The 27,119-nt window shown below is 41.2% G+C and overlaps 2 protein-coding genes across 2 annotated transcripts; one reads left to right on the forward strand and one right to left on the reverse strand.

Moving 5' to 3' along the window:
- Positions 1 to 1,703: 1,703 nt before the first annotated feature.
- On the reverse strand, positions 1,704 to 19,974 carry LOC119650985 (leukocyte receptor cluster member 8 homolog). Its single transcript, XM_038054251.1, has 6 exons — positions 19,820 to 19,974; positions 13,018 to 14,345; positions 9,174 to 9,774; positions 8,884 to 9,082; positions 4,348 to 4,555; positions 1,704 to 3,610 (listed from the first exon to the last, which is right to left on the reverse strand). The coding sequence occupies exons 2-6, from the start codon at positions 14,301 to 14,303 to the stop codon at positions 3,448 to 3,450; spliced, it is 2,457 nt and encodes an 818-aa protein (XP_037910179.1). The 5' UTR covers positions 14,304 to 14,345; positions 19,820 to 19,974; the 3' UTR covers positions 1,704 to 3,447.
- Positions 19,975 to 20,375: 401 nt separating this feature from the next.
- Positions 20,376 to 26,375, forward strand: LOC119650987 (reticulon-4-interacting protein 1, mitochondrial). Its single transcript, XM_038054253.1, has 4 exons — positions 20,376 to 20,692; positions 25,270 to 25,481; positions 25,539 to 26,150; positions 26,207 to 26,375. Exons 1-4 carry the CDS (start codon positions 20,443 to 20,445, stop codon positions 26,315 to 26,317), a joined length of 1,185 nt encoding a protein of 394 aa, XP_037910181.1. The 5' UTR covers positions 20,376 to 20,442; the 3' UTR covers positions 26,318 to 26,375.
- Positions 26,376 to 27,119: the final 744 nt, after the last annotated feature.

The raw sequence follows: 27,119 nt of genomic DNA on the forward strand, positions 1-27,119 counted from the left end.
GCCTATTTGTCTTCGCACAGGAATTTTTAGAATAAGAGTTGAATGCCGATAAATTCGTACAAATTTTCCTATCCCCAGAGTTAATTTTCCTCAACAACCGTGGCTTGATAAGCCGGATGGGGATTTAAAAGCCTCGAGATTGCACCCAGATCAGGCATTCGACAGAGCCAAATTGCGAAACTGATCACGACGAGCCGACCCCGCTTGTGAACGGGACAAAGGCTGAAGAAAAAGAAGACGAATTTTCGAAACCGAGCATTATAAAAACCCGAAACACAAAAAGTGAAAAATATGTCTTAGTAGAAAGAAAGTTGATAGCAAGCCACAGACCACTTTCCTCCTTACATTTATACTCAACCTGCTTTCACTCAAATATATAAAACGCAAATTTAGATAAATACTAATTAACTCAACTTTATTTAACGACTTCATATTTACAGAAAAAAGAAAACGTTGATCGCATGTAATAATAGAACTTTCAACGTAGATCAACATTTAACTTCTCTACTTTATCTTTGCAAAATATTGTAATTATTTAAATCGTAACATATTACATCGATTGCCGCGTTTCCATGAAGCGATTCTGTAGTCGATCCTTCAAACCCAATCAGCAGCCGTCGCCCAATACGTTGGTGGAGGATAACTAAGGAAGGATTCCTAGCAGGCAGTGACAGGAGGCTGTGGAAAGGATGTTTTAAGGTTCATTTGGGAGAGTTGGGATTGTAAAAGGACTTCGAGGAACACATGATGTCAGCTTTGCAAGACTTCATCAACGGTAGCACAATTTGAAAATTTCGTCAGCAATAATCAGCAGCAGCTTGAGATGTTAGAAGTGTTTGCAGATTTCACTATGGATATCCAGTGCCATGCTTTGATACTTTCTCTCCGTTTTAGATTGATATTTGTTTTATGCGAAATATTTCATAAAATTTTCAAAGAATTTAGTTTCATAAATACATAAAATAGAAATAAAAGAGACCATTAGTATAACAACAATATTTTTGAGTGGTAAAAGGGGGGAGTGATTGTTGTGTTTACGACTTCTTAAGAGCACAAACGTGTTACGAATGCAGAGAGACGAGAAGAATAATATTTAGGGGAATTTAGACAGAGCGAACCTTTTTTTTGAACCTAGGAAATATTATTCGGCAACATTTGGAGGTGTTTGATATCAGCTGAGCAAATATCATTAAATAAAATTTCTCGTACTGTTCAGGGGAGTATTTAGGAAGAAGAGCAACGCGCGCACATCATCACATACACTTTTCTCTTATAAATCAAGTCCACTTTATAGCCGGTTGGATTGAAATATTTAAAATTTAAATTAAAATCAAATAAAATAAAATAATAAAATAAAAACAAAACATAAACCTATCACGTTTGTCAGCTCAAGCTACTTAAGAACCAGATATTCCAAGGAATGGGGACCACTTAGCGTAGCTTTGATAAATAATGAAACGTTCTTAGGGGAATTTAAGGGGGACTCTCATTTTCTGCATCCCAAATTTAATATCGACGATTTCAATTGTCTTTCACTTGAAATTATTTTTGCCACTTATTGGTATCCACGCGTAGAAAATATTATTTTCCTTAAAACTTTCAAATTGGAAAATGTTCTGAAATTATTCGCACTCCATATCCACTTCAAAGAAGAGCACCAGATGCAGTTATGAAGAGGTGATCTGCCAAGGTATTTTTTTTTCATCAAATGAATAGAAAATTGTGTCTTCTATTCGTTTGGGATGTTGGGGAATACAATTGCAAGAGGCTGTGAAGTGTTTTTCGTCCCATACAATCAAAACTGAATATTCGACGCTATAGTAGTTGGTGTGCCTCTGTTTCCACATGAAATTAAAATTCACTTTGCGAGCACCCTTTGGAAAACGATTTTAAGGACATTTTATGAATTAGCTTAAAATGGTGGTCGATCATTTCCTCTAATGTTTTCAATGCTTTACAATCTCCGAAAACTCGTTGACTTCCGCAATGTGTAACTTATTTTTATGTGGCTCTGAATCGCGTGCGTAGTTGCTTATTCGTGATTAACTGAAGTCAAAAAATTATTTTGCACCACCAAGTACTTCCTGCGGTGTCACCTTGGTCGTTCCAATTTCCGCTTGTTTCCGCAAAGGACTTTGTCACTCCATGAGGCAAAGATTTCACCTCTACATTGAAAACAACTTCGAAAAGTGCTTGCTTGAATAAGCCTAAGGTGCACGAATAAGGTACGCAAATTATGCCACAATTATTCCGCAATAATCGATCCTCCAGGCCATGAAAACAGCCACTACACACTTTCCAGATTGTTTGCAATTGTTTTTTGTCTATCCCATTAATTTTCTGACACCAAGGCAACACCTCAATTTATGTCCATTCGCTTGACATAAAAGGATGAATAAAAACTTGTTTAGAGAAATCCATTCGAATTTGATATAAAACAGCTGCTTCGTTCGATCCTCCGCTGAAGTAACCACCAAAATCCACATCCTACTAACTCCTTCCGCTGAAGATCCAATCCTGCCGTTGAGACTTTCTGTCGGCTGCCTCTCCATTGACCACACGAACCCGAAACTAATCGATATCGATTTAAAGACCACGCGTTTCCCGACAACCTTAAAACTCTCGCCGAACATGATTAATTTAAAAAGCTAAACCCGATCACACTCGCGCTTAAATTTACGATTCCTATTTACGGCACCAATTTTGCAAGAAGTCTATTCATTAAACACGACAAAAACTTAAAAATATGCCAGATCAAATATCAATAACTTAGTCCACAAGATGAAGAAATTCTTAAATTGGCAAGCTTCCTAATTTTTCTCTAGAAAATAATATCAACTTTGAAAAAAGTCCATGCCTTGTCGAAGGCAATCTCACATACGCACGATTACATACGAAATAAAACTATACACGACACACTCTCGACGCGAAACCAATCATAAAATTGATGGTGAATAAAAATGAAATTATATACATGAATAGTAAAAGTTCATTTCGCTTGATCAAGACCACTTACCTCCTACTTAGTAGGAGCACAAGTGGCCAGTATAAAAAGAGTCCATATACGCACACCCTCAAGGTTTGCGTAACTTGCGAACCCCAAAACCAGAGACTTAATATATTTCTAGATTTACTCAGTGCTAATTTCTTAATTTGTACTATTTTCTTATTATTTTCTCTTGTGGCATGTTCCCGTCATGGCGATGATTTTTTACAAATTCGGTTTCGAGTGATGGAATCATTTGATGGCATACAACGGCTCCCATGTGGCAGCAACAACAACAGCAACAACTTTTTCATTATTTCGTTTTGATTCACGAATTATGGTTTAAATGATTTCTCATTTGGGTAGACGAAACCGGATTTATCCCGCGATTTATGCGTTTTTTTTTTGTTTGGGGGCGATTTTTGTGCTCATTATCAAAGCACAACTAATTAACGATTCATTCAAATGTTCGGCAGCGCATTCATGCTATTTTTACAATCGATTACTTCGTTCGTTGTTCCAACGTAGGCTAAACTGAACGACGAAAGCCACTCATTACATTTCTCCGTTGAATCGAAAGCCAATGTTCGAGCGATAAAATCGACACCAATATTCGGACGATAACTAAATCAATTAATAGAAGTTGATTATAAAATATATGAAGCGGTTCTACTTTAAATGGTTATAATGGAAAAGATAAATTGTGATTTTTCGGGTAATAGGAGAGTTGAAATATTTGAGGATGAAGTACACTGCGAAGAAAGTTTTGGAAGAAATTCGGTAGACAACTGAAATGTAGCAGAAATTGACTCTCTACATCCCTAATTCCAATTATTATTTGAAGGGCAATTGTTTCAAAATAACAAGCATTTAACTTTTGTTCTCAGCAAACTGTTAACACCAAATTTGTTCGCATTACCCAAACCAGCCACAGTTGAAGCATTTCATCTTCAGTTACTTAATAAAAGCATTTATTTCCTCGGTAGTATAATAGTGGTCAGTATCGCCATTGACTTTTGTGCATTACATCAGACCAATACTTCTTTCGTAACACAAGGTACACGCTCCTAAGCTTTCGACCTAATGTAACACAAAAACGCCAATGATATCACCCCCATCTGCCTGCAGACGGTGTACGTTCCCTAAAATCCTAATATTCAATCATCTACCATTTCCACCAAAGAACTCAACAATGTACTCTAGTCCTCAAATCAATAACGAAACTCATTTCTCCAACAAAACAAAAAGAAAACTAATATGCAGGGATGAAATTCATAAAATTCGATTTGACGAGACGAATCGTTAATGATGAATTCAATTGGTAAAAAATTTGAAAATAAACAAAAACAGGAAATACATACGCTTTGATAATGTTCTTCAGCGCCACCTTGCGCTCCCGATCGACGAACCAATCAATTAGGTATCCAGCCATCAGAGGAGCTGTTTTGTACAATTTAAAGAATTTACAATAATTACCCAATGCCCATGCCGAGCGTATTTCTAAGGCATGCGCTACTGCAGCATCTTCTCTTTGTTTTGCTGTTAGCGATCGGAGGACTGTTGTAATGTCTGAAAAGAACAAATTTGAAAAAGAATTAAATTTTTGTTGATCTCCATGAATTCGAAAATGTTTTTACATTTTATTTTGTTTCTACTTAAAAAAATCAACTACTTAAAAAAATCGATCTGTGCTAATAAATTCTAGAAATTGGATATTGATTTTTGAAAAAAGAAAATCTTCCGATTCATTGCCAGAAGAACTCGTGCGCTTGATTAAACTCCTGTACCATGATCCGACGTGGCTATGCTTGTTGTTGATCGGGATCTTGGGACGGTTTGAAGGAATATACATCGTGCCGTTGATCTGATAAACAGCTGGTGCCTCAGACATGGTCTGTCAGTTAATCCAAATAAAACCACAATGGTTTTATTCACAAAAAGGAGAAAACTGGATGGACTTTGCCTCCCTGAGGGGTACTACCCTTCAACTCTCCAAAGAAGTCAAATATCTGCGAGTCACTCTAGATAAAAAGCTTCTTTGGAACAACCATGTATAGGTAAAGATGAAACGAGCTTTCACAGCTTATGGGCTGTGCAGACGGACCTTTGCCTCGACATGGGGACTCAGGGTCTCATGTGGTAATGTGAATATACGTTGCCATCATTAGGCCGATGTTTGTATATGCATCCGTAGTGTGGAGGGTTAAGATGAGACAAAAAGGTTTTCATCGTAAACTAGCCGCACTGCAAAGAACTGTGTCTGGATATCACTGGTGCCATGAGCACGACATCCGGCGCAGCTCTGAATGCACTACTCAATTTGCAGCCCCTGCATATATTTATTCAAAGCACTGCAATGATGGGGAAACAACGGATGTGGGGGACACAGAGCATTGGAAGAGCTACTGGGAGCACTGAATCCAGTTCTTACAATGCCTTCCGATTCTCGTGTCCCCATACATCTGTTTAGTAGAAGATATGAAGTTACCCTGAAGCAAATGGTTTTTCAAGCCGAAGTTTATGCGATCCTCAGGTTGGCAAACTGGGTGATTGGCGAGCGGTTGAAAGGCAGGCGTATCGCAATCTGCAGTGACAGCTAAACTGCATTGAGGGCATTTAGTAGTCCTTTGATCACCTCGATTACTCTGGGTACCTGGTCCCTGTGGCGTAGAGGGAAATGAAGTTCAAAATAAGGATATCGGCGATCGATATGAGGTTACACCGATTGTGAAAAAATTGCAAGTGTTATGGTACGTAATTCAGGCTAACGGGAATTGGTCTGAACATCGAAGTCGATGGTAAGCGACCAAAAGACCAGCTGATTCGCTGGATGATGATATGAAAATCTCGCAACTGAATCCAGATTGGGTCTTTGACAGAACAAAATGGCGCAACCGATCAAGACGAGCCCACCCCTCTTCTGAACGGCACAAAAGCTGAAGAAGATTGAAAAATCGGAATAGGGAAAAAGCAATTTGTGAAAGAAATGAAATATTACACAGGTAGTTACCACCTTCATTCCTCTCACGTTGTGCAGAAATAAAATTTGATGTAGATTCTAGTTTTCCTCTATTAGCTTGAAGTTATTAATTGTTGCTGACAGCCAGCGACGCTAGAGAATGTAGTCAGCTCATAATAACTCGTAGTGAACCCACAAGGGAAAAATCAATAAGCACTATCGAGATTAAACCATGGGACGAGTTAGACCCACATCGAACAATAGCAGTAAAATGTTGGTCTAAATGGTTTGTGAAAGTTGGGGAAAAATTAGCCACCCTACTTTTATTTACTTGTCTTTGAAGAACTTTGACCTGAAAGCGTTTTGAATGCCAATGGGAGAATCTCAAAGGTCATGCCTCCTTAAAATCCGAGAGAGAAGAAACATAGATTGAGTGCGATCCGTCGTCCCCTCGATCTTAGCACTTGGCTCTCGGGTTTTCCCGCTGTACTTACGCGGTGGAGCCAATTTTTTTTATTTTCCATTTTCAACTTCGCGTCGGATGCTCCGGCAATGTTCAATCGTGTTGAAAACATAAGTGTTCATAACTTATACCCTTTCTTCGTATACGAGGAATGAGAACATACCAACGTAATGCTCAGATGTTACTGTAAAACCAGTTTTTTAATAACGCCGAACTTTTTCATCGTTCAACTGTTACTTTGGTGGCTATGGAAAGGTTGTCCGAGAATTTGTCGTGGATCTCCACCAGCCTAATAACGACTATTCTGTCTGTTAACAGCCCCATCAAGGTGAAAATGGGCCTTACTACCCTCCATGTTTTCACCCTGTTTGTAATTTACTCAATCTATACCAGCTCTATTTTGTTTGGGCGAAAAAATAATTCGTCGGCAAAAAATCCTTCTTACAAAATTATTACTAATTTTAAGATCAGTTGTATGACGCTTTGTCAAGCGAGGCGGGCTTCAGAGCATTGCTTGTCTGATTTATTCCACATTTTCCGGATACGCACAATCCATTGAGGGCAAGGTGGTTTCTTTTTCATTATTAAATTCATTGTTCTAAGGCTATTAGCCCAGCGCGGAGACCGAATGAATGGTTTCGATGAATGTTGAAATATCATCGAAATTCACGCTGAAATGTAGTTACCGGCTCGTCACTTTTAACAAAGCAGTCATACGCAAACATACGTTGATCTAAAGTCAACCACACTTCTTGACGCAGACTGATAAATGCTATGAGACGAGCAGTCGATTGAGTGTGTTGGACGTTCCACTCTGTTAGTAATGGCCGATTACCAATTACTTTAAAACCAATTGGTTCCCCTGACTCACCCGCCAGTTACATCAATGTCTCACCTTTGTTGCCAGCTAGGTTCCACGTGCATTTAACTTCTTTTCTTTGAGTTTAAGTTACACGCCTTTTTTCCAAGAAACAAGTCCGCCATCCACGTACAGTTCGGCCTAAACAGTCCGCAGTTGACTAGCGGTCGTGGATGGCGGGCTTCAGTCTCCTCCCCATCCCACCTTGTAAGAAAGAATTTACAACTTTTTGGGAGACAGGAAACTTATTTTTGTCTTAAGAGTGTAATGAGCCAAGTCTTCCAAATCAAATTGTTTAAGAAATTCACGAACTTTAGCGATCAAATTGTGCCGTTTTTTCAGTTGTTTTGAAATCCATCTTGAGCACAAGTTTGGATATCCAGTTGCTGTGTAAGAGAGATCTTGATAGTTGGAGAAATGCCTTGCACTTTGAAATAATTAAAACTTGCTTTTTTCTATTCGCTAGTGATTTATTGTGGTTGCAAATGCCGATATTTCGGGAACCACTTGCTCCCTTTATCAGAGCAAACAAGGGAAAGAAACAAGTGGTTCCCAAAATATCGGCATAACGAACAACGAATAGAAAAAAACAAGTATTAATTATTTTAAATAATTTAATCGGAAAAACCACGAAATTACACTTGGAAAAACCCTAAAATTGAATTGCATCTAGCTCCAATCGCCCGCCGATCGTTATTAAACTCGCGGCACTACTTGAAAATGTTCATTCGATTCATAACACATTCCCCAGATTTGCTTATTGAAAAAAACATCAGTCGATGTCTTTGTTTCAACAGCTTCGACAGTATTTCCAGGGAAATGTCTTCTGGTAATGCAACAGGATTTGGGATGCAATGATTGATTGAGCAGCAATCCCCAATAAATTGTATTAAAACTTTTAAAATCGGGTGATACCACATAGATATAATTAGAGGAGCTGACGGGAAGAATGCTATATCTAATGTACGATTGGCCAAAAGTAGTTCCAGGATGATCGCAGGAAAGTCATCAACGTCACAAATCACGAAAACATAGTCAAAGTGGTAAAACTTTTTAAGGCAGATCGCATCTCAAGTGTTGGCATGGTAGCAGAAAAAAAGTGATATATGGGAGACTGTGGCTCAGTTTTCAGATCAAGAAAAGCGTTCGTTAAATGATCCCGGAAGTCACTCCAACTTTTTTGACAGAATAGTGACTGATAATAAAACATAAATTTCCGAGTGATCCTGAATCGAAACGGCCACGTAGCGAGTATGATCACTTCCAAAAATGTACATGTATTGAAAAATCTAGGGTAAAGACAGTGCTATTATCTTTTTTACTCAGAAGTTGCGTTTAAGTTCTTGCCCGGTTACGAGACAACTAAATTTTGCATCATGACAATCCCAGATTAACTTTTAGTCAACAGTGGTCTTGCGAAAGAAGTCTTCATCAAGAAAAGATAACAAAGCTCCACAAATAAATTAATGGTAAGGGAGATGATATGCTTGGAAGAATACCATCGATAATGAGCTACTACTTCAAATTACCTACAGCGATTAATTGAAACAAACCAAAACTAATTAACAGAAAAGATGCATTCATTATTCAATATATAGCTAAAAAAATTCACTCACCTAATGTATTCCTCGTGAAAATATAATACAATATCCTATATGCGGTGAATTCTAAAATATTTTCTCCACCAATTTCTGAGTAGAGCATTTTCAGTTGTGTCTGACACTGATTGAACTCTTCATGATCGCCTTTTTCCATCGCAATGCGGGCATGAATTTCATAAACTTCCACAGTGAATTTGTCTCGAATGCCTTGTACCTGTAAATTGAAACAAAAAAATAGTTTAGAACTACTCAATGCAAAGGCTGATTCGACATAACTAAATTAAAAAAAAATCAACCAAACTTACCGTTAAATCCTGTCTTATCGATTTCAACTGATCACACGCATAATGATAGTCCTGCTTTTCCACCCACTTATTCTTAACATTCTGCAACGAAAATACCAAAACCTCGGCGGGACGAACTTCCGACGGTGACGGAGCTTTGGTCAACCGTAAGAAAGATTTTTCCAAATTCCTACATGTACCAACAATATGAAAATCACTCAAGTCCAAATTACAATCGACAGCCGATTCATCAACAAAGAATCGTGGCTGTTGCTTTTTCTTGTTCTTATTCAATGGACTCGCTACCGAAACAACGGATTTCTTTGAATTGTTCTGACTGAAACGTGCTGCACGTTGTTGTAGGCGCGCCGAATCACCTTCTACGGCTCCACCAATTGAGGAGGCATAGAAAGCTGCTTTTTTGTTTGGTTGTTTCTTATTTTTTTGAATGTTTTTAGATTTCTTGAAAGAAGACGATTCAAGCGGGATGAAGTCATTTTCATCTTCGCGGCTAGAAGAACTAGAAGAGGAGTGACGACGACTTTTACGTCGGGGACTGCTTGAACTGCTTCGAGATCGCGTTCGGCGTCTAGACGAGGAATACTTGCTGGAAACGGGAGACCTGTAATTTGGAACGAAGAAAAAAGAAATATGTATTAGCAGGAGTCTGAAGCTTATGCTAAGATAATGATAAGATCAAATCTACTAAAAAAAACCATCGGTAACCAGGAACTAGGGTAGATGTTTATGAAAGCTTCTTAGGTAAAAATTACACCCAATTCTCAAAACACTTGTAACTAGACACAACGTTCCACTCAATTGTTTTATATATTATCTCGTCCATTTCAACAACACATTATATGCACAGCCCTATCATTTTATTAACACCAAATACATCGGCAGAACGTCAAATAGTAGTATGGCTGGCGGGATCTACCACTTCATCAAATATAGGTAACATCGGAAGGATATCTACCGAATCCCATCTCCAACACCATGCGATAAACCCGAGGTATTTGGTTATTGAAACAGAGAAGAGTGAAGGCGACTTTTACTCGCCTGAAAATGAAGAAAGGAGGAAAAAAAATTCACGTCCTCCCTTAAACTCCCGAAAATTTGGTTTCTAGTTCTAGGGCGACCTACTTGTTGAGCGCACTGCGATAGTGAGTTTCATTGCATTGCATAATGAATTGTTGCCCTTTCCCAATGGGTAACCAATCCATTGCTACCTTCTCAGCAACAGGTCCATGAGCATCTGGTCCTGTCCCGACGAAGTTTGTTATTGTTTCATGCCAGAATGTCCAATAAGACGACCCAAACATGAGTTTATGAATGCTTGGAACTTCTAATAACAGTGGAGATTATTTTTAATATGCTACTCCCATATAGTAAGTAATTCAGAGAGAACATTGGCACGGAATCTGAACTTGATGTTGGTGTTGACACAGTTGCAGTTCCAAACTATGGACAAAACAACGGAGGAAATTTCGCGCTTGCTTCGGCCGGTCTTTTAGTCTTTTCCCATCGACTTTGAACTTTGAGACCTATCTTGGCAAGTGGCACGTACAATGTACTAGCCATTAATGCAAATAGAAAGAATGCAATAAGCAGTCAGACTGAGAACCTTAGTTTTGGTGATGTTTATTTTCAATTCGACTCTGTTTGCCCCTTTCTCGAAATTCAATCATTTAGCCAAGCCCCACGACGAAAGGGGTCAAGCAGATATCAACCTTAGGAGACTCTACTCTGCTTTGGACAAATTCCTCTGAGATCAGGTGAAGTTTTGCGCTATGTCGCTCTTAGTTTTAGTTTCTGCGGAATGCCCCTCTTGCAAAAAGCTTTCCAAATGCACACACTGTTCACCCTATCGAAAGCTTTCCTGAAACCCGCACAATCCTCCACAATGGGCCGGAGGGTGTTAAGTGTGATCGGTATAATAGGTGAAACTTCGTTTTTCGGAATCATAGTGTTTTTTAACCTCTACAGCTGCTCAATATCGTGGATGAGCAATCTGCAATTAGCGGCCTTCAGAGTACCATTGAAAGAATTACAGTAGTGGAATCTATGTTATTTGTGGCAGCTTCTGCTTCCTCATCGTATTGATAGAATTTCTTTTGCCGCAGACAAAGGTACTTTTGATGGCAACCCAAATGCTCATTAATAATTTCGGGCGGATTGTTTAGAATATGTGTCGCCTGCGCAGGAAGTTTTTCCACTGCTCAATGGCAGCCGGATTGCGGGGACGGTCTGTATTGCATTTAGAGGCCGCCGTTCTGTTCCTCTGTGAACAATTGTAATAGCAACACATTCAAGCGAAAATAAGCGACCACCAGACAATAGTTCATTTCGAGGCCAATCTTTTGTTACGTACTTTAAGAAGATAACTCCTAAATCTACTGCTGATCGTGATAGGATCGACCTAATTAGATGTTCGTTGCCCGTCAGACCCAGCAAACCTTTTGGTAGGCCATGCGCTCGAACAAAGTGCCGTCGAGGCGATAAAAATTACACAAGTCTACAAACCTTTCACCGTCGATATTACGATCATCCGAGATTATGCCTCTCCATCACAGTTCCCAAGCAAAACCCCTTGGCATTCAGACCACCCATGGGAATCACATTATTAACTTAAGAAAGCCTCACCTAAACTTTGTATATGTATTGCTGAAAGAAAGCATCTATTTCCACTATATCGGAAATTTCCGTTGATGCATAGTATTGCACAATTATCTGATGCTAATCTAGGCCGAAAACAGTTAAGATCCTATCAGAAATATAGTCAAACGGGCATTTTTCACCGCAAAGAAAAATACACAAGGAATACTGGATACACTTAGTCTTGTGGCCCAAAAATGATGCAGTGGAAGTTGTATAGAAACTATCCGCATTGCAAAGGCTCTCCTAACTCTGTATTACAGGCACCATGAAGAGCACATCCACCCCAGCGCTGAAGTCCTTGAACCAGCAGGGAGAGCCAGGGTTTGCAGCGTATAGGCTGCAGCTAAAAACTAGAAGGCATGTTATTAGTACACCTCTGGTATGAGAACATAGTAAAATCACTAACAAAACCTAACCCTGAAGATACGAAATTTTTTTACATCACTGAAATACTGCTTAAAATCCAAAATCGGGATCAATATAATTGGAAGGATTCGTATCACTGTGAGCATGTGAGAAGACCACATATTATTAAAACAGAAAACGGGACCGAGGCTAGTATACATTGAGTGAACCCAAATACAATATCTCAATCACCAGCTTCACATACCACTGATTTGCAGGTGGAGATGATTGCGATAAGTGATCGAAGAGAATCTACGTTAAAATCATAATCTCTGATAGTTAGGCAGTGTTAAAAAATCATCAAAAACAAATCTCAACTGGGATGGTAACGCCAGTAAAATCTTAAAACGCTGTCGGCTAAAATGGACACCCTATATACAGACTTAATAAAAGAAACAGATTGAGGAAGGAGACTGACTAAAATTATTTCTGAGAAACCGCGCATATTGTACCATATTCCAGAAACCAACCAAAACTCCTAAATCTGTTTCTTTGCTTGAATAGTGGTTGACAAATAACCGCCAAACTTCAACTATGCAAACTTTGCAGTGAAGTCATATTGGACTATCCCGCGGTTTGGTAGTGGAAACATATCACCTGGGAAATAACTAGCCTAGAAGGAACGCTCGCTCAAATATACATAGATTATCTCTTTACCTGGTGACTGTTTTTCACGTTAACTTTCGCATGTCATATAACAATTATTTCCTGAAAATTCTAACATGAAACCCTCTCCCACGGTGACCAGAGCAAGTACATACTAAAAGTTTAATTTAGTTATAGAAAAAGTAAAGAAACTCACCGTGATCTCGACCGGCTATTATCTGTAGATCTTCTCGAAGAAGCTCGCTGTCCCAGTCGTGCATTCATACTCTTAGACAGTCCTTTCTTCCCACGATTATTATTCATTATGATATTCTGATATTGTGCCAAATACCCAATTGAAGGCGCCTTGGGGACGAGAGCGCTGCGCTCGCTATGAACGCTTGGAATCGGTTCATTGTCCCAATCACGGGTCCACAATTCACCTTTGTTCGCCGCTGCCGTAATCTTTCCCTTTAGACAAATATCAATTTGATCTTTATCCAAATCCGTTTCACATTTGGCATAGCACCGCGCCACATAGTTGTTAAGGCTCTCGGGCCACGCATCAGTCGGGTTATTGAAGGGATTTGGCTTTTTAAATGTCGATTGCTGCTGTTGTTGTTGCTGTTGGTCCTGTTGTTGACTATGGTTCATGGAAGGGCTGTTCTGGGAGTTGTTTTGTGCAAAAGACTGGGATTGTGATAGAGACTCGTACGCTGGGATCGGCGGAGGAGGTTTGGAGAGGTCGGGAGTGATGATGGGGGGAGGGATACTCGTGTTGAATAAATTGTTGCTGTTGTTGTTGTTCTGATGTTGGTTCTTTGCCTGCTGCTGTTGTTGTTGCTGCTGCTGCTGCTGATTTTGCTTGTTCTTATTTCGCTTACGTTTCTTCTTACCGCCACCACCGCCGCCGCCCCCGGCACCAACAACTCCATTGTTCCCGTTAGCCATCACATTCCCTGCATTTGGAAGACTGTTGTTGGGAGAATTGAGGAGTGGATTGGGCGCACTCAAACGCTTCTGCTGATTTAAATTGAATCGAATGCCACCAAATTGATTTTTCGGAGTGCTTGCATTTTGCTGTTGCGGAAAGAAAGCAGGTCTTTGCAGAAAGTTGCCCATACCACTTGGCGAACTGTTCGGCGGTGGACCCTGCGGTAACGGGGGCATACCATCTGTATTATTCCCTTGACCTTCGTCGGGTTTCAGGATAACAGCATTACTGAAACCGGGCGGGGCATTGACTGACGCCGTCGTGCCGGGGATCGCGTTCCCTTGCGATTGATTTTGCTGTTGCTGTTGTTGCTGCATGTGAGCGTATTGCTGGAGGTAGTATTGGTTGTAGTACTGCGCGTATTGCGCATGATAAGCTGCGTTGTACATTCCTGACGGGTAATTGTACATCCAGCCTTGCTGAGCGGCCTGCTGGGCCTGTGCCGGTTGTGACTGCTGCGCTGCCATTGGTTGTGCCACGGCTGTGCTGGTTCCACCTTTGTCACCCATCTCCGTTCACTAAATCTAGACTTACCTTACTCGAAAAAACACCTAGAAATGAGAAAAAAATCGGGTTAAGGATGTACTGGAACATTAAAATGATTATTCAAACTGAACGCTGAAGACGCGCCAGTATCGTACTAGTAGTAATTTGCGTTTTTGCATGGTTCAAGCGACCGCTGATATATCCTTGAGTTGATCAGTTAAGCGTAAGTTAGACCTCAGGAAACTTGAGTAGGGATTTTGTCTCTGAGGGTACACCCATTCCTGACTATTGCAGGTCACTCGCTTGCAAACGTACAGCCAAATAAAGAGGAAAACTCGCAATAAGGCAACCAGGACGAAGTCGGCAACTACAGTATCCCCCTGCACTATTACTGTTCCGGAAAGAGGCACAGAAGAAATTGCTGAAACTGGGCGAATGGCTTTGAATATAAACCGAGTGAGAAACCCAGTCGACTACCCTTGCAAAAGCTGAAAAGTCTTATCAGGAAATGCGCGGCAGTTATGAAGCACATGCAATCTGCAACTTATTTTCCGGAAACACATCAACAAAAGCATAAACAAGTTGGGAAACCGGAAGCTAAACGCTTCAGGTATAAAAGGTTTTTTGTGTTTTCCTATGTTAGGAACGATGGGGGCGTGACAGTTCCACATGCAGATACTTAAATATTTAACTGCACCCTATTTTTTAAAGATCGATTTACACAAAAAACAAATCGGGAAACCGGGAGCTTGACGCTTCAGGTATAAAAGGTTTTGTGTTTCCGTATGTGAGAAGCATACCGCAGTTGTCAATTGGCTGACGGCATTGACTCGAGATATTTAAATTGCTCAGTGCTGTCAGCTTCAACAACCTGCCCAGAACTGAGCGAATTAAATACCTCCGGTCAATGTTATCAGCCAATGGAGAATTGCGTTTTGAAATTGCTTCACGCATTAATGCGACTTGGATGAAGTGGCATTCCACAACTGGTATACTTTATGATCGACGTATTTACCGCAGTATCGTCCGTCTGCCTCTTTCTATAGTTCTGAGTGTTGGCCGGCTATAAAAGACAATGAAAGGCGTCTTGCGGTAATGAAGACGAAGATGCACTGGTGGGGTGACACGTTTTGATCACGTCTGAAATGAGGATATCCGTGATCGATATAGAGTTGCATCGGTCGTGGAAAAACTGCGAGTGGGGCATTTTCGATAATATGGTCACGTAATTCGCGCTAACGAGAATTCGCTTGCCAATATTGGTCTGAACATCGAAGTCAACGGTAACCGACATAAAAGGTCAGCCGAAAGAACCGTAGCTTGATACACTGGATGGGGATATAAAAGCCTCACGATTACATCCAGACCAGGCGACTTCATACGCTTCACACTCTGAGTTTAATATTATTAGCAAATGCGAAGAATTTAACCTCTGTTGTAGGTTAATAAAAATATATAACTTTGACACTAATAGTCGGATTTTCATGAAACTTGGAATGTATATGTACGAGACTGTCCTCTATGCCGGTGCAATTTAGTACTCCTAGGATGAACTTAAGGGAAGTTTTTCAGTCAATTTCTAAAAGTTAGTAATACACTATTAGTAAGTTTATTTGAGCAGATATCGGAATGGGACATAACTCGAGGATTAGATTTCACATAAGTGTTTTACAGAAAACCTTAAAAAAGGCTGGAGAGAAGAAGATTCTTCATAAATACGACTTTAACATTTCACCCGAATGTCAATTATTCCCGTTAATAATGACTTCAGCATCTTATTTGCATGGCTGTGGAAGCAGTTAATTCGGGCGAAATTGCTAAGTTTGGCACCTGTATACGAAATGTTGTTCTCTATGTTGGTACAAAATTTGGAAGTCTTAGGATGAATTTAAGGGGGATTTTTCAGTAAATTTCTAAAAGTTGAGCGGAGAAGTGACTTCACAGACGGAAAAAGGAAGCTTGGGAGAACCAACAATCTGTGTACAGGGAGCAACCGCACCAGGCGCACAAGTTTTACCATCAAGTCAGCAGAATGAAGCCTTACACACCTCGATGTTCATCTTGCCAAGACAAAGAGGGAAATCTGATTTCCGACAGAATGGGTATATTGGAGCGGTGGGTTGAGTATTTTGATGAACTACTGAACAACCAGAACATCGGCGAGTTGGAGGTCTCGCCAACTGAAGACTACGAACAAATACTGCCACCACCAAGTATAGAAGAAACAACCCGTGCGATGGAATTACAGCCGAATTGGTTAAATATCGAGGCGACCAATTACACCAAATGGTTCATCAACCTGTACTCAAGGTGTTGACAGCGAATCAATGCCTGACGACTGGCAAAGAGGCGTTATCTGTCTTATACATAAAAAGGGACACATCACCCAGTACAGCAATTATAGAGGTATCACGTTGCTGAGTACCATCTATAAGATATTCTCCCCTATCTTGTTAGGCCGGATAGCCCCATACGCCCAGAACATCATTGGCCCATACCAAAGAGGCTTCACTCCAGGCAAATCAGCAACAGATCAGATTTTCTCTGTGAGGCAAGCGATGGAAAAACTGTTGGAATATGGGACAACAGTTGCAGCACCTATTCATCGACTTTAAAGCCGCCTATGATAGCATAGCCAAGGTAAAACTTACACGGCCATGAGAGAATTCGGTATCCCGACGAAATTGATAAGACTGACTAGGGCGACCCTGACCAATGTGCGAGGCCAGATAAAAACAGCAGGATCACTCTCAAGACCATTCAACATCAAACGCGGTCTAAGACAAGGGGATGCCCTATCATGTGTTCTCTTTAACCTGGCCCTAGAGAAAGTCATCCGTGATGCTGAGGTAAATGCAAGAGGTACGATCCTCTTTAAGCCCACCCAACTACTGGCCTATGCTGACAATATCGACATGATGGGAAGAAACACCCGAAACGTACAAACTGCAAAAATCAAAAATGACTGACGGTTTCGTCCAGGGCAGAGGCAACTCATCAGACGCTGCCTCACCTCTGCCCTGGGAACAGCGTGACCGAAAGTGCCAACAGGTGGAAAGACGCTCCCTTTTATCATCGCAAAAACACGACAAGGTTGCGAGTTATATTGGACTTAAAACGCCAGTCGTTGTAGTCTAAGCTAGACTAAGGCTCAAGCTAGGTTGTTGTTTAGGATCACAAACTGCCTTCATCAAGATCGAGCAGGCGGCGCCAGATCTTGGGGTGCACATGAAGGCAAGACAAAGTATGTGGTGGCAACTTCAGCACCGAAAACCAATCAACATCAAACCGCACTGGTCAAACGGGAAGAATAAAGATAGGAGACTACAACTTTGAGACCGTTGATAATTTCTCCTATCTAGAGTCGAAAATCACAACCGATAACAGCTATGACGATGAAATCCGCGCACGATTGTTGGCAGCGAACAGAGCCTATTTCAGCTTACAAAAACTGTTTCGCTCGAAACGTCTAATCATAGGGTCAAAGCTCTTACTGTACAAGACAATGATCTTGCCATCTTGTATTCCTCGGAGACTTGGGTTCTTAGCAAAAAAAAAACTGCAAGCTCTTCGCCGCGTTCGAGAGAAGAATCCTCCGAAGAATTTTTGGCCCCCTACATGAGGATGGACGATTCCGTGGCCTACATAACGACGAAATCTATGAGTTATAACTACTACCGTCTGATTGTGGATAAAATCCGGCCCAATAGGTTACGGTGGGCGGGTCACTTAATCCGTATGGAAGAGGATGATCCAGCCTGGAAAATCTATAAGGGCAATATCTATAATAGAAAAAGAAGACGAGGCAGACCCTGCCTGAGATGGAGCGATGGCTTAGGTCAGGACGCCAGACAGCTTTTAGGGATATCGAATTGGTGGACCTCGGCGCAAAACCGAGATGTCTAGAGTTCCTTATTAAGGCAGGCCTAGACCGGATACCGGTTGTTGCGCCGTTGTTGATGATGAATTCAGCGGATCTTTATATTTTTCTGTCAAAAAAACCGCAGAACTGATATCTGGTTGGAAAGTGGCTCTTCAACCAGAGTCGGAAGGTTACACAACCCCTACTGACGCGTCTGTTGATCATAGTTCACCAACTCAATTATATCGGCAGAACTAGCTTCCATCTGTCAAGTGAACCGACTGGATGGAGGAAAAGTGTCGAATGCTATTAGACCCCTCATTAGAGAGATCCCTGCCAACTATATGGCTGTTCGCGAACACGATAAAGTCAGAAGGACACGCCTGGCACGTCTTCGATGTGCTGAGCTTAGTCCTAAACATCACAACGACAAAACCAATGAACAAACATAACAATGACAAACCAATGAAGCTACCAGACCTGAATCTGCTCACCTCCTTCCGGCGACTTCAAGCGTGAGCGCAATGCGTAAGTTGGTCCTGGCAAATGCAATGATGACTATGAACTAGTTTCGTCAGTTTCAATCCTTCGCAGGGATCTTGCCGGACGGATAGAGAAACAAATTATCACATCAGCATCGTATGCAGAAAATTAGGTTCGGCTATTTGAAGAAATTGCTCCCTTGATTGGTCCTTTTGTGGATGATAACCCTATTCTATAGGAAGACCTGACCAGGTTAATTCGAGACGCTATCGAATTTCTACTCTTCCCTTTTTCACGATCCAGGGGAATGTGTTTTGCATTACGTTTCTCTTTTAAGCAAACACAGGTTAATACATAGACTGGCGGCGAAAAGGAGGAGGAGAACTGGGAAGCGTTTCAATATGAAAACATTTGGGCGGGGCGTCTTCCTGCCTTGCCTATACTTTTCACAAACATTTCCTATCGCGACATGGGCAACAGCCTGCCATTGATCTTCATCGGGAGTCATCATGGGTCGTATGATTGCATCGTCGTTAACTTGCCGGGATCCCGCAGGACAACACACACAGCTGCTACGTTTATGAATTCTCGCCTACCAGACGCCCCTTTCGTTCCATATGGAAATGTGAGGTATTGACATTGGTTTTTAAATGATTTGGTATAAATGATTTCAACTACGGCTTGATTCTACAAGAAACCTTTGCCATGAACGAATGCTGTTTCAACATCTAAAAATACATTCTTGACCTTCCATTACTTTTTTTTGAAAAACGAAACAATTGGATGACTCTGCCAGAATGAATCACATCATTGCCGGAATAAAAGGGCAATTCCACGAAATCAAAACAAAACCCCCTCGTTTCCTTATTACCCCGCAACTATCTAAGCTCAACATGGATCGATTAAATAAACATTTCGTCTTTGCAGAAATAGGATCCGCCTCCTTAAAATTTGAATTACATTTCCAGATACGTAGCAGCACTTTACCAGCCAATTTTTCTTGTTTTGCAATCAAAATCACTGACGCATAATTTCCCCCCAGTCAATGATCACAACATACCCAATTTGTTCATGATTATGTACGAATGGGTCTTCAGCAAATTCCAAAGGTTTCGGTCGCCATTTTGTGACCCAGAAATCTAACCAATTTCAAATCGACTATTTCAGTCATAAAACACCTCCTTATAGAATTACCTTGGTAAATTCAGATCTCAATGCAGTTCCTTTCAAATTTCACCAAATTCAATGCTGAAAAATTACACAAGTTGATAGTTTCACTCGACAATAATCATCCTAAAAACTCGCACTAGTTCCTCACGATACGTCTCAGAGACTTTTTTAATACGTCACAGGCTCAGCATTTGCAATTGTGAATTGAAGGCACTGAACTGTCTGTGTTTGTGCCAATGTCGAACTGTTATACAAATTTGAAAAAAAGGATGATTTTTGTTTGAAATGCACCATCAAAATTTGGAAATAATTTTGGGAAAACATTGCAGTAAAATTTCATAATTTAAATCCTTAGATCTTTATGAGGAATTTTTATGTAAATACTTATATTAAGATGTTGTTAGGAAATATGTATTAGGAAATAAGGCCCCAAATGTGGACTTTGCATTTTATAGTCATTTAATACACATTTAATGGCTGGGAAGCTCGCAAAACAAAAGAATACTATTCGTTAAACAGAAATGTCCAAACACTCTCATATTTATTGCTTCAGCCGCTTCGACCTATCGTTGTTTATATTGGCTGCACAGCTGATTGTCATCAGAACTGCTAGTGTTTCGCTGCATCACGGATCATCTTGGTGCGTAATGTCGCTTTTGAGGAGTTCTCTGCAGGCTATCCGGCAAGAATATGGAACTATTATCCGACAGAATCACAATTTATCCATCAAGGAACGAGCTTATCGAAAAATGCGAGGATGGCAGGTCCATTCTTATGGTGGCATCGAGGAACTTCAACTGGCAGAGAATGCAAAGATTCCAACTATTTCCAACGCCAATGAAGTGCTGGTTAAAGTCCAGACCGCAGGAGTGAATCCGATTGATGTTGCAATGTTGCGTATGTATAACATTTTAAGGCATTTTGTGCATAAATAAGTTCCTTTCGTTTCCTTCTTTTAATTCCATTAATCTGGGGTTATCAGTATCTTGGCTTCGACACGATTTGAGTATTCATTCAGTTACTAGGTGATAAGCAGTTATGTGCAGTGGAAGTATTCGAACAAAAATACTTAAAAAGACATCCGTATGAGACACGACTACCAACGTGCATGGGAGAAGAATCTTATTTAGTTTGAACCGGATATACTCCATGGGAGTCTTCGGACGTCTTGTGAAACTGGAAGTAACTTGTAATCGGATGTTATAATCTCCTTTCAACGCGTAATTTTTGCATTTCTTGAGACACTATTTTATATTGTATTTCACCTATGGTATGTGTCTCAGAGACACCCCCCGCGGACCTAGTTTGTTGAGGTAGGCGCGAATTTACACGGGATGGAACATCTGGTAGCTTTTTCGCCGAATCTGTGATTGTACAACAAATGCTTCGGTCCGTAGGTTGTCCTGACGACCTGCTACCCGATCGCCCTTTTCGAGCAGTAGACCGCGAGCGAGCTCGCAACCTGCCGCCCGAACGCTGAGTGTCCAGCGTCGCCCTCATCAGCCATACTGGCCACAAGCGCTGCCATCTCGCGCTTCAGTTCGCCAACTTCGTCAGAAGGCTGCTGAACGGCCGCTATAGTTGAACGCGCGTGCACCTCATGCACCTTATCGGCCGCAGCTGCCAGCGCCTCCAAAGAACCGAAGACGCACGCGAGGACCGCCTGGGTGCCCTCCGGAAGAAGTCGCAGCCAGAGCGACTTCAAGAGATTGTCCCCGATCTTGCTCCCACCCAATTCCCTCATTTTGCGAAGCGTTCGATCGCCCAACGTCAAAACTGCCAGCAAGTGATCCAGCTTAGCTGACTCAATTACCGACAGGTGCTTGATCAACTCAGTCTTTAATCATGTGTAGGAGGCCGATTTTGCTATGTCGGCCACCAGGAGGATGGACTCCTCATCCAGGTCCACAATCGCGTAATTAAACTTTGTCAGGTCCGCCGTGATTCCGGACATCTGAAATTGCGCCTCCAGATGGAGGAACCACAGCTCCGGATTCCGTTGCCAAAATGGAGGGACCCCCACAGCGAGGGCGATCACCTGAGGGTTCGATGAGCCTGCCGTGTCTTTGTCGTCCATCGACATTACAACACCTAAGTTTACGACGCGAGTTTTGGCGAAGACCGAATTCTAAAAGGCCCTAATCTGACTACGGCAGACCGCACCCACAAATGCCCACACGACCGAAAAAGAGATACCATTGACGCACCGCGAAGCGGACGCTTGATGCGCAGACCTAAATAAAGAACTCGCCAAAAGAGCGAAAATCCAAAGAGTATCAATGCCGTCTCTTGCGGCGGTTTTATGATGATTTTAACACTTATTGAATTTTATTTAATTAATATAAATTCTATAATTATTGTTCGCGAAGCCGTGTTCACGGTGATGCGTCCGGCTCCTTCTGGGGCACGGTTTAGCCACAATACGCCGTCTTCGCAACGATTGGCACTCAAAAAACAGCCCGAAACTGGCGCTGCGATGATGTCGGCTGTCGCTCAAGCCCTGGCTGCGCTGCCCCGCTCTACATTTTCGGAAAACACGGCACAGGAACACGAATAAAAATTGGTAGAAATGAACGCCAAAAAGATTTTCACACGTTGGTGGCGGCTCCGTCTCCAGTTTCGGGGTCACCACATATCCAATATCGGGGTCACCAGTTTAGTCTTGGCACGGGTTGATTGTAACTTTCTTCTAGATATTGGATATGAATACCACTATTATTATTCTGTTAAGGGAAAGTCGCACCGCGTCCTTAAAGAACTATTGTGCCCCTTTTACTGGTTATAGTGTACCTATTGATCATAGTACCTCAAGCAGGCCTATAACCGGTAGGAACTTTAGTATGTTCCCTACTTCCAGATCTTTCAGCTTTGCATCTGGTACTAAGTGTTCTTCCAGATGTCTCGAACTACTTTGCACAAGTGCCGGACACTTTCCCAAGACGTGTATAGAGGTTTCGTCCTCCTCCTCACAAAACCTGCAGGCAGTGTCCGTAGATATCCCTAGCTTCCCTAGGTGATAGTTCAGCCGACAATGACCAGTGAGAATTCCCACTATGATTCGGAAGTTCTTTTTGGTGAGGTTTAAGCAATCCTTTGTGCGCATGGGTTCATATCCCCCAATAAGCACCCTGGACTGCTCCATCCCTGGTAGGCCCGCCCAGTATAGTTCCCTCAACTGTTCCTCTTCATTTCTTAGATTCATAGCCATGAAACCATTTCCGATTCCACAGAAAGGTTCTGGCCTGTGTAAAGACGTCCCTGCTCCCCTCTTCACTAGTTCATCCGCCTCGTTGCTTTCCAACCCAGCATGGTTTGGAACCCAAAGTATCCAGACCTTGTTGGACGAGCTGAGTGTATTCAGTCTCTCAAGGCATTCCCACACCAGTTTAAGGTTCACCTGGTTGGACCTAAGTGCCTTGATCGCCGCTTGGCTATCGATGAAAATAGCTATGTTCTACCCCCTGTAGTTTCTTTGCAGATTAAAGGAGGCACATTTGTCTATGGCATATATGTCCGCCTGGAATATGCTAGTGTGCCTACCCATTGGCTCAAAGTAAATTTTCCTTGGACAAATGACACCGGGACCCGCTCCCTCTGCTATGAGGGATCCGTCAGTGTACCAAGTAATTAGTTGCTGGTTTAAGCCGTATGTCGCAGTAACGCTCTCCCAGTTTGCCTTGTTACTTCAACGAGTTTCAAACTTCTTATCGAAGTGAAACCTCGTTGTCATGTTATCCCTTGGTATCAGTAATTCAGATACCGCCTAAAAAGAATATCAATCTTCCTTTGATTTAGGCAGCTCCCCGCCTCACTGATACTACCGGCCATCCTGAATATTGCCCTCCTTGCCTGCATCTGTATGTGCAGACCCCTCTCCGTCTGCATGAATGAATGAATGCCACTAGCAACTGCTTTCGATTCGAAACGTTGGCATTTTAAAATAAACGTAGAAACTCATCTTACATAATTTTATTAATAAAAAGTTAATGAATAATTAGCGAGACTCTCCCAAAGTTAAAGAATATTTAGCGAGACTCTCTCTGTCGAAAAATTTCACACCTTTTTATAATTAGTTCTATTTCATTCAAATTCAAAATGTCAGATCAACTTTTTAAGTTCAATTACTTTTCTCGACAAATCAAGGCCTACTCCGCCACGGAGAGCACCAGTGGTGGCAACTGTCAATCGAATTGTTGTTGACCCTGCTGCGTCACAATCCTATTACCAAATCTTACTCTCACCTCCACGCTCCCTGAATGACGAATCCTCTGCGCAATAAAACAAAGATTAGTCGATTGGTCCTCCAGATTGTGGTCTGTACAACAGGGTGAGTCTTGGATATGATTGGAAATGCAATGGAAAAGGACTACGAGTTTGGAAACTGTAGCGTGTGCTCTCTTATCAGAACTTGCGCTTTTAGACCACTTGTCGGACAAGCTTTCTTTCCTTTTAAAGATAACTCATATCTTCTACCAACAGATGTATGGAGATCCGAGAATCAGAAGGCTTTGCGAAAATTGTATTCAGTTCTACCAATAACTCTCTCTCTGGCTGGGTAGATGCCGTTCACGCCAGGTACTTTGAAGTGTTCAAATGATAGTATAACAGCTCTCGGCTGTTCATAGGTAACAACCGCTCTCGTAGTGTCCCATCCCAATCCCCCTTGCAACACCTTCGTGTTGAAAGGTTTGCATAAACGGCCAGTTCTCCTCCTCCCTCTTCTGAGACCTGTTCTCCCGGGTGGTGTACTTCCAGGAGAGTCTATATAGACTCAACTCTGGAGTTCACGAAAGTACCGTCCGGTTTTCTAAGAGAATCCAACTTGGCCTATTCAAGGACTCTGCACTCTCCCTTTTGCCTTCCAGTTCCTCCCAGTATGCTCTGAATAGGGTGGACGAGGCTTCATCTGTATTGAAGTGCCTAGTAATTTGGTTTGTAGTGTTGATTCTAAGTTGTATCAATTTAAAGTTAATGAAAATTTTGTCACATTTGTACATGAATTAATTTCCTCGAAATGTCTTGTAACACATCACGGGTGTTGTTATTATCCTATTGGGAATAGCACAGCATATAGTACATTACGTAAAATCTGCTTTATCTAGGCTTGAGACCAGCATGTCATGCAAATAAAAAAGCTGAGTTTAAAGCACGAAGCATCAGCTTCTAATCTACCCGATTGCAAACCTTAGACCAGATATGAAATTCAATAGTTACTTATTTTCTATAATCGCTTGTCCAACTCTACAGATCTGAGCGGAGTCGAGAGGCTCTTAAATCACGATCCGCGGGTCGGACCACCATTGTTTCGGTCGGCCCTTTGATCGTTTCCAATCCTCTTCGATGTTCAGACCAATCTTAGCAAGTAAATTCTTGAACCTGTATGGATTCCAATGAACTAATTTAACTATATTCATTGCAGTCTCCTTATTCTTTAGATGATTACAGAAAAAATAACGACTATACCCTCATTTCAGGTGGTTACGGTGCACCGATATTGAAACTCGCCAGAAACGCAACTACTGACATTGAATTTCCCTTAACATTCGGCCGAGAATTTACTGGTGTCGTTGTTCAAAAAGGAATGGGTGTGAGCGATCGGCTAAAAACAGGGCAAACAGTTTGGGGCGTGGTCCCCTTACAGAAACAAGGTTCACATGCAGAATATGTGGTAGTTTCAGAATCAACGGTAATAAGAAATACATATCATTTTAAAAAATGATCAAGTAATACAAAACTTTTTCAGGTAACTGAACTTCCACAGGAACTCAATTCTGTTGAGGGCAGTGCGGTACTTTATGCAGGTTTGACCGCATGGTCTGGAATATTTCTTGTCAGTAATCTTGGCAGTTTACTGCCAAGCAATTGTTTAAAATCAGAATCTAGTCTAAGGGATAAACGTGTGCTTATATTGGGGGCAAGTGGAAGCGTTGGTTCTTTGGCTGCACAGATTTTAAAAGCAGAACATGCAATCGTTATTGGATCATGCTCATCTGATGCAATGCCCATGGTTCAAACGTTGGGCGTAGATCATATTATTGACTATACAGATGAATCTTCATCCAATGCTTTTTCTCAATGCGGCCCGTATGACTTGATATTGGACTGCGCCGGACAGGGACAAGATGGTGCTTTAAAATATGGCTGGCAATTTAAGGAGTTTGTAACATTTTCTGCACCCCTACTACGCAATGTTGATGAACATGGTCTTATATTTGGAATGGCGAAAAATGTTGCTGATCTTGCGACGGCTAACATAAAAACTTTGAGTACAAAGCAAGCCTGTGTGAAATGGGCGTACTTTGTTCCGTCGCTGCGTGGGATTGAATATTTGAAATGTTTGGTGGAAAGGAAAAAGGTAAGTACTATTCTCTATTTCAAGAAGATTCATCACATGCTTCTGTTTGTTACCAGCTCCTTCCTAAAATCGATAGCGTGTATGGTTTCGACGAGGCACCGGAAGCTTATAAGAAAGTTAAGGAAGGACATTTACGCGGTAAAGTTGTGATAGATTTTCATAAATGAATATAATATATGAACGAAAATAAAATGTACATTTTTTAAATAAATTTTTTGCACATGATTACTAGTCCATAATTTGAGGTAAATTCTAGTAACAAACGTAACTGACGCATAGAGAGAAGATCTAAGGAACATCATTGCCTTCTCATTCACCGTTTTAATACATTATAGATTTTTCATAACTTGAAATTTCCTCCTAATGTTATCTCTTTGCTCGTTTGCTCCACCTTGAAGTTGTTTAAGTCAATAGTTAAGGTCAGAGATTCTAAATTCCACTAAGAAGTGAAAAGGAGGCCTAGAACAATCATTCACCATAATCTTCCGTAAATCCAATAAAATATAAAGGATCAATGAACCCAAATCAGATAAATTCATATTTAGAATTCCATGATGAAAAACGTTGACCTGAAAAACGCTCCTACTCCTGACAAAAAAAAACGACCTATTCGAAGCAGTCACGTCATTGAAACCGCTCCCTTTTGGCATTGTAGCGCAAGTCGTACGTAACATTTGCGTAAATGGATTTATATTATTCCAAACATAACGTTGCATAATCTTGATAAGATGCAGAAATTGCTGTAAAATGGATTTTCAATCTATAAATATATTCTCAGTTGGTAAAAAGCTAAAGTAAATAGCCCCAGTTATATGCGCGACAACTTGTTCAGATGTCCTTTACTTGTGATTAAATTATTTGATTAGTTTATCTTGCGGAAAAGAATGCAAAGAAGCATCTAAACTAAATGAAATGGGAACGATTAGTCCCCAGTTAAGTAACAGAAGTGCCTGACGAATTGAAATTTTG

The sequence above is a fragment of the Hermetia illucens genome, chromosome 3 (genome assembly GCF_905115235.1).
Source record: "Hermetia illucens chromosome 3, iHerIll2.2.curated.20191125, whole genome shotgun sequence".
Classification (NCBI taxonomy): domain Eukaryota; kingdom Metazoa; phylum Arthropoda; class Insecta; order Diptera; family Stratiomyidae; genus Hermetia; species Hermetia illucens.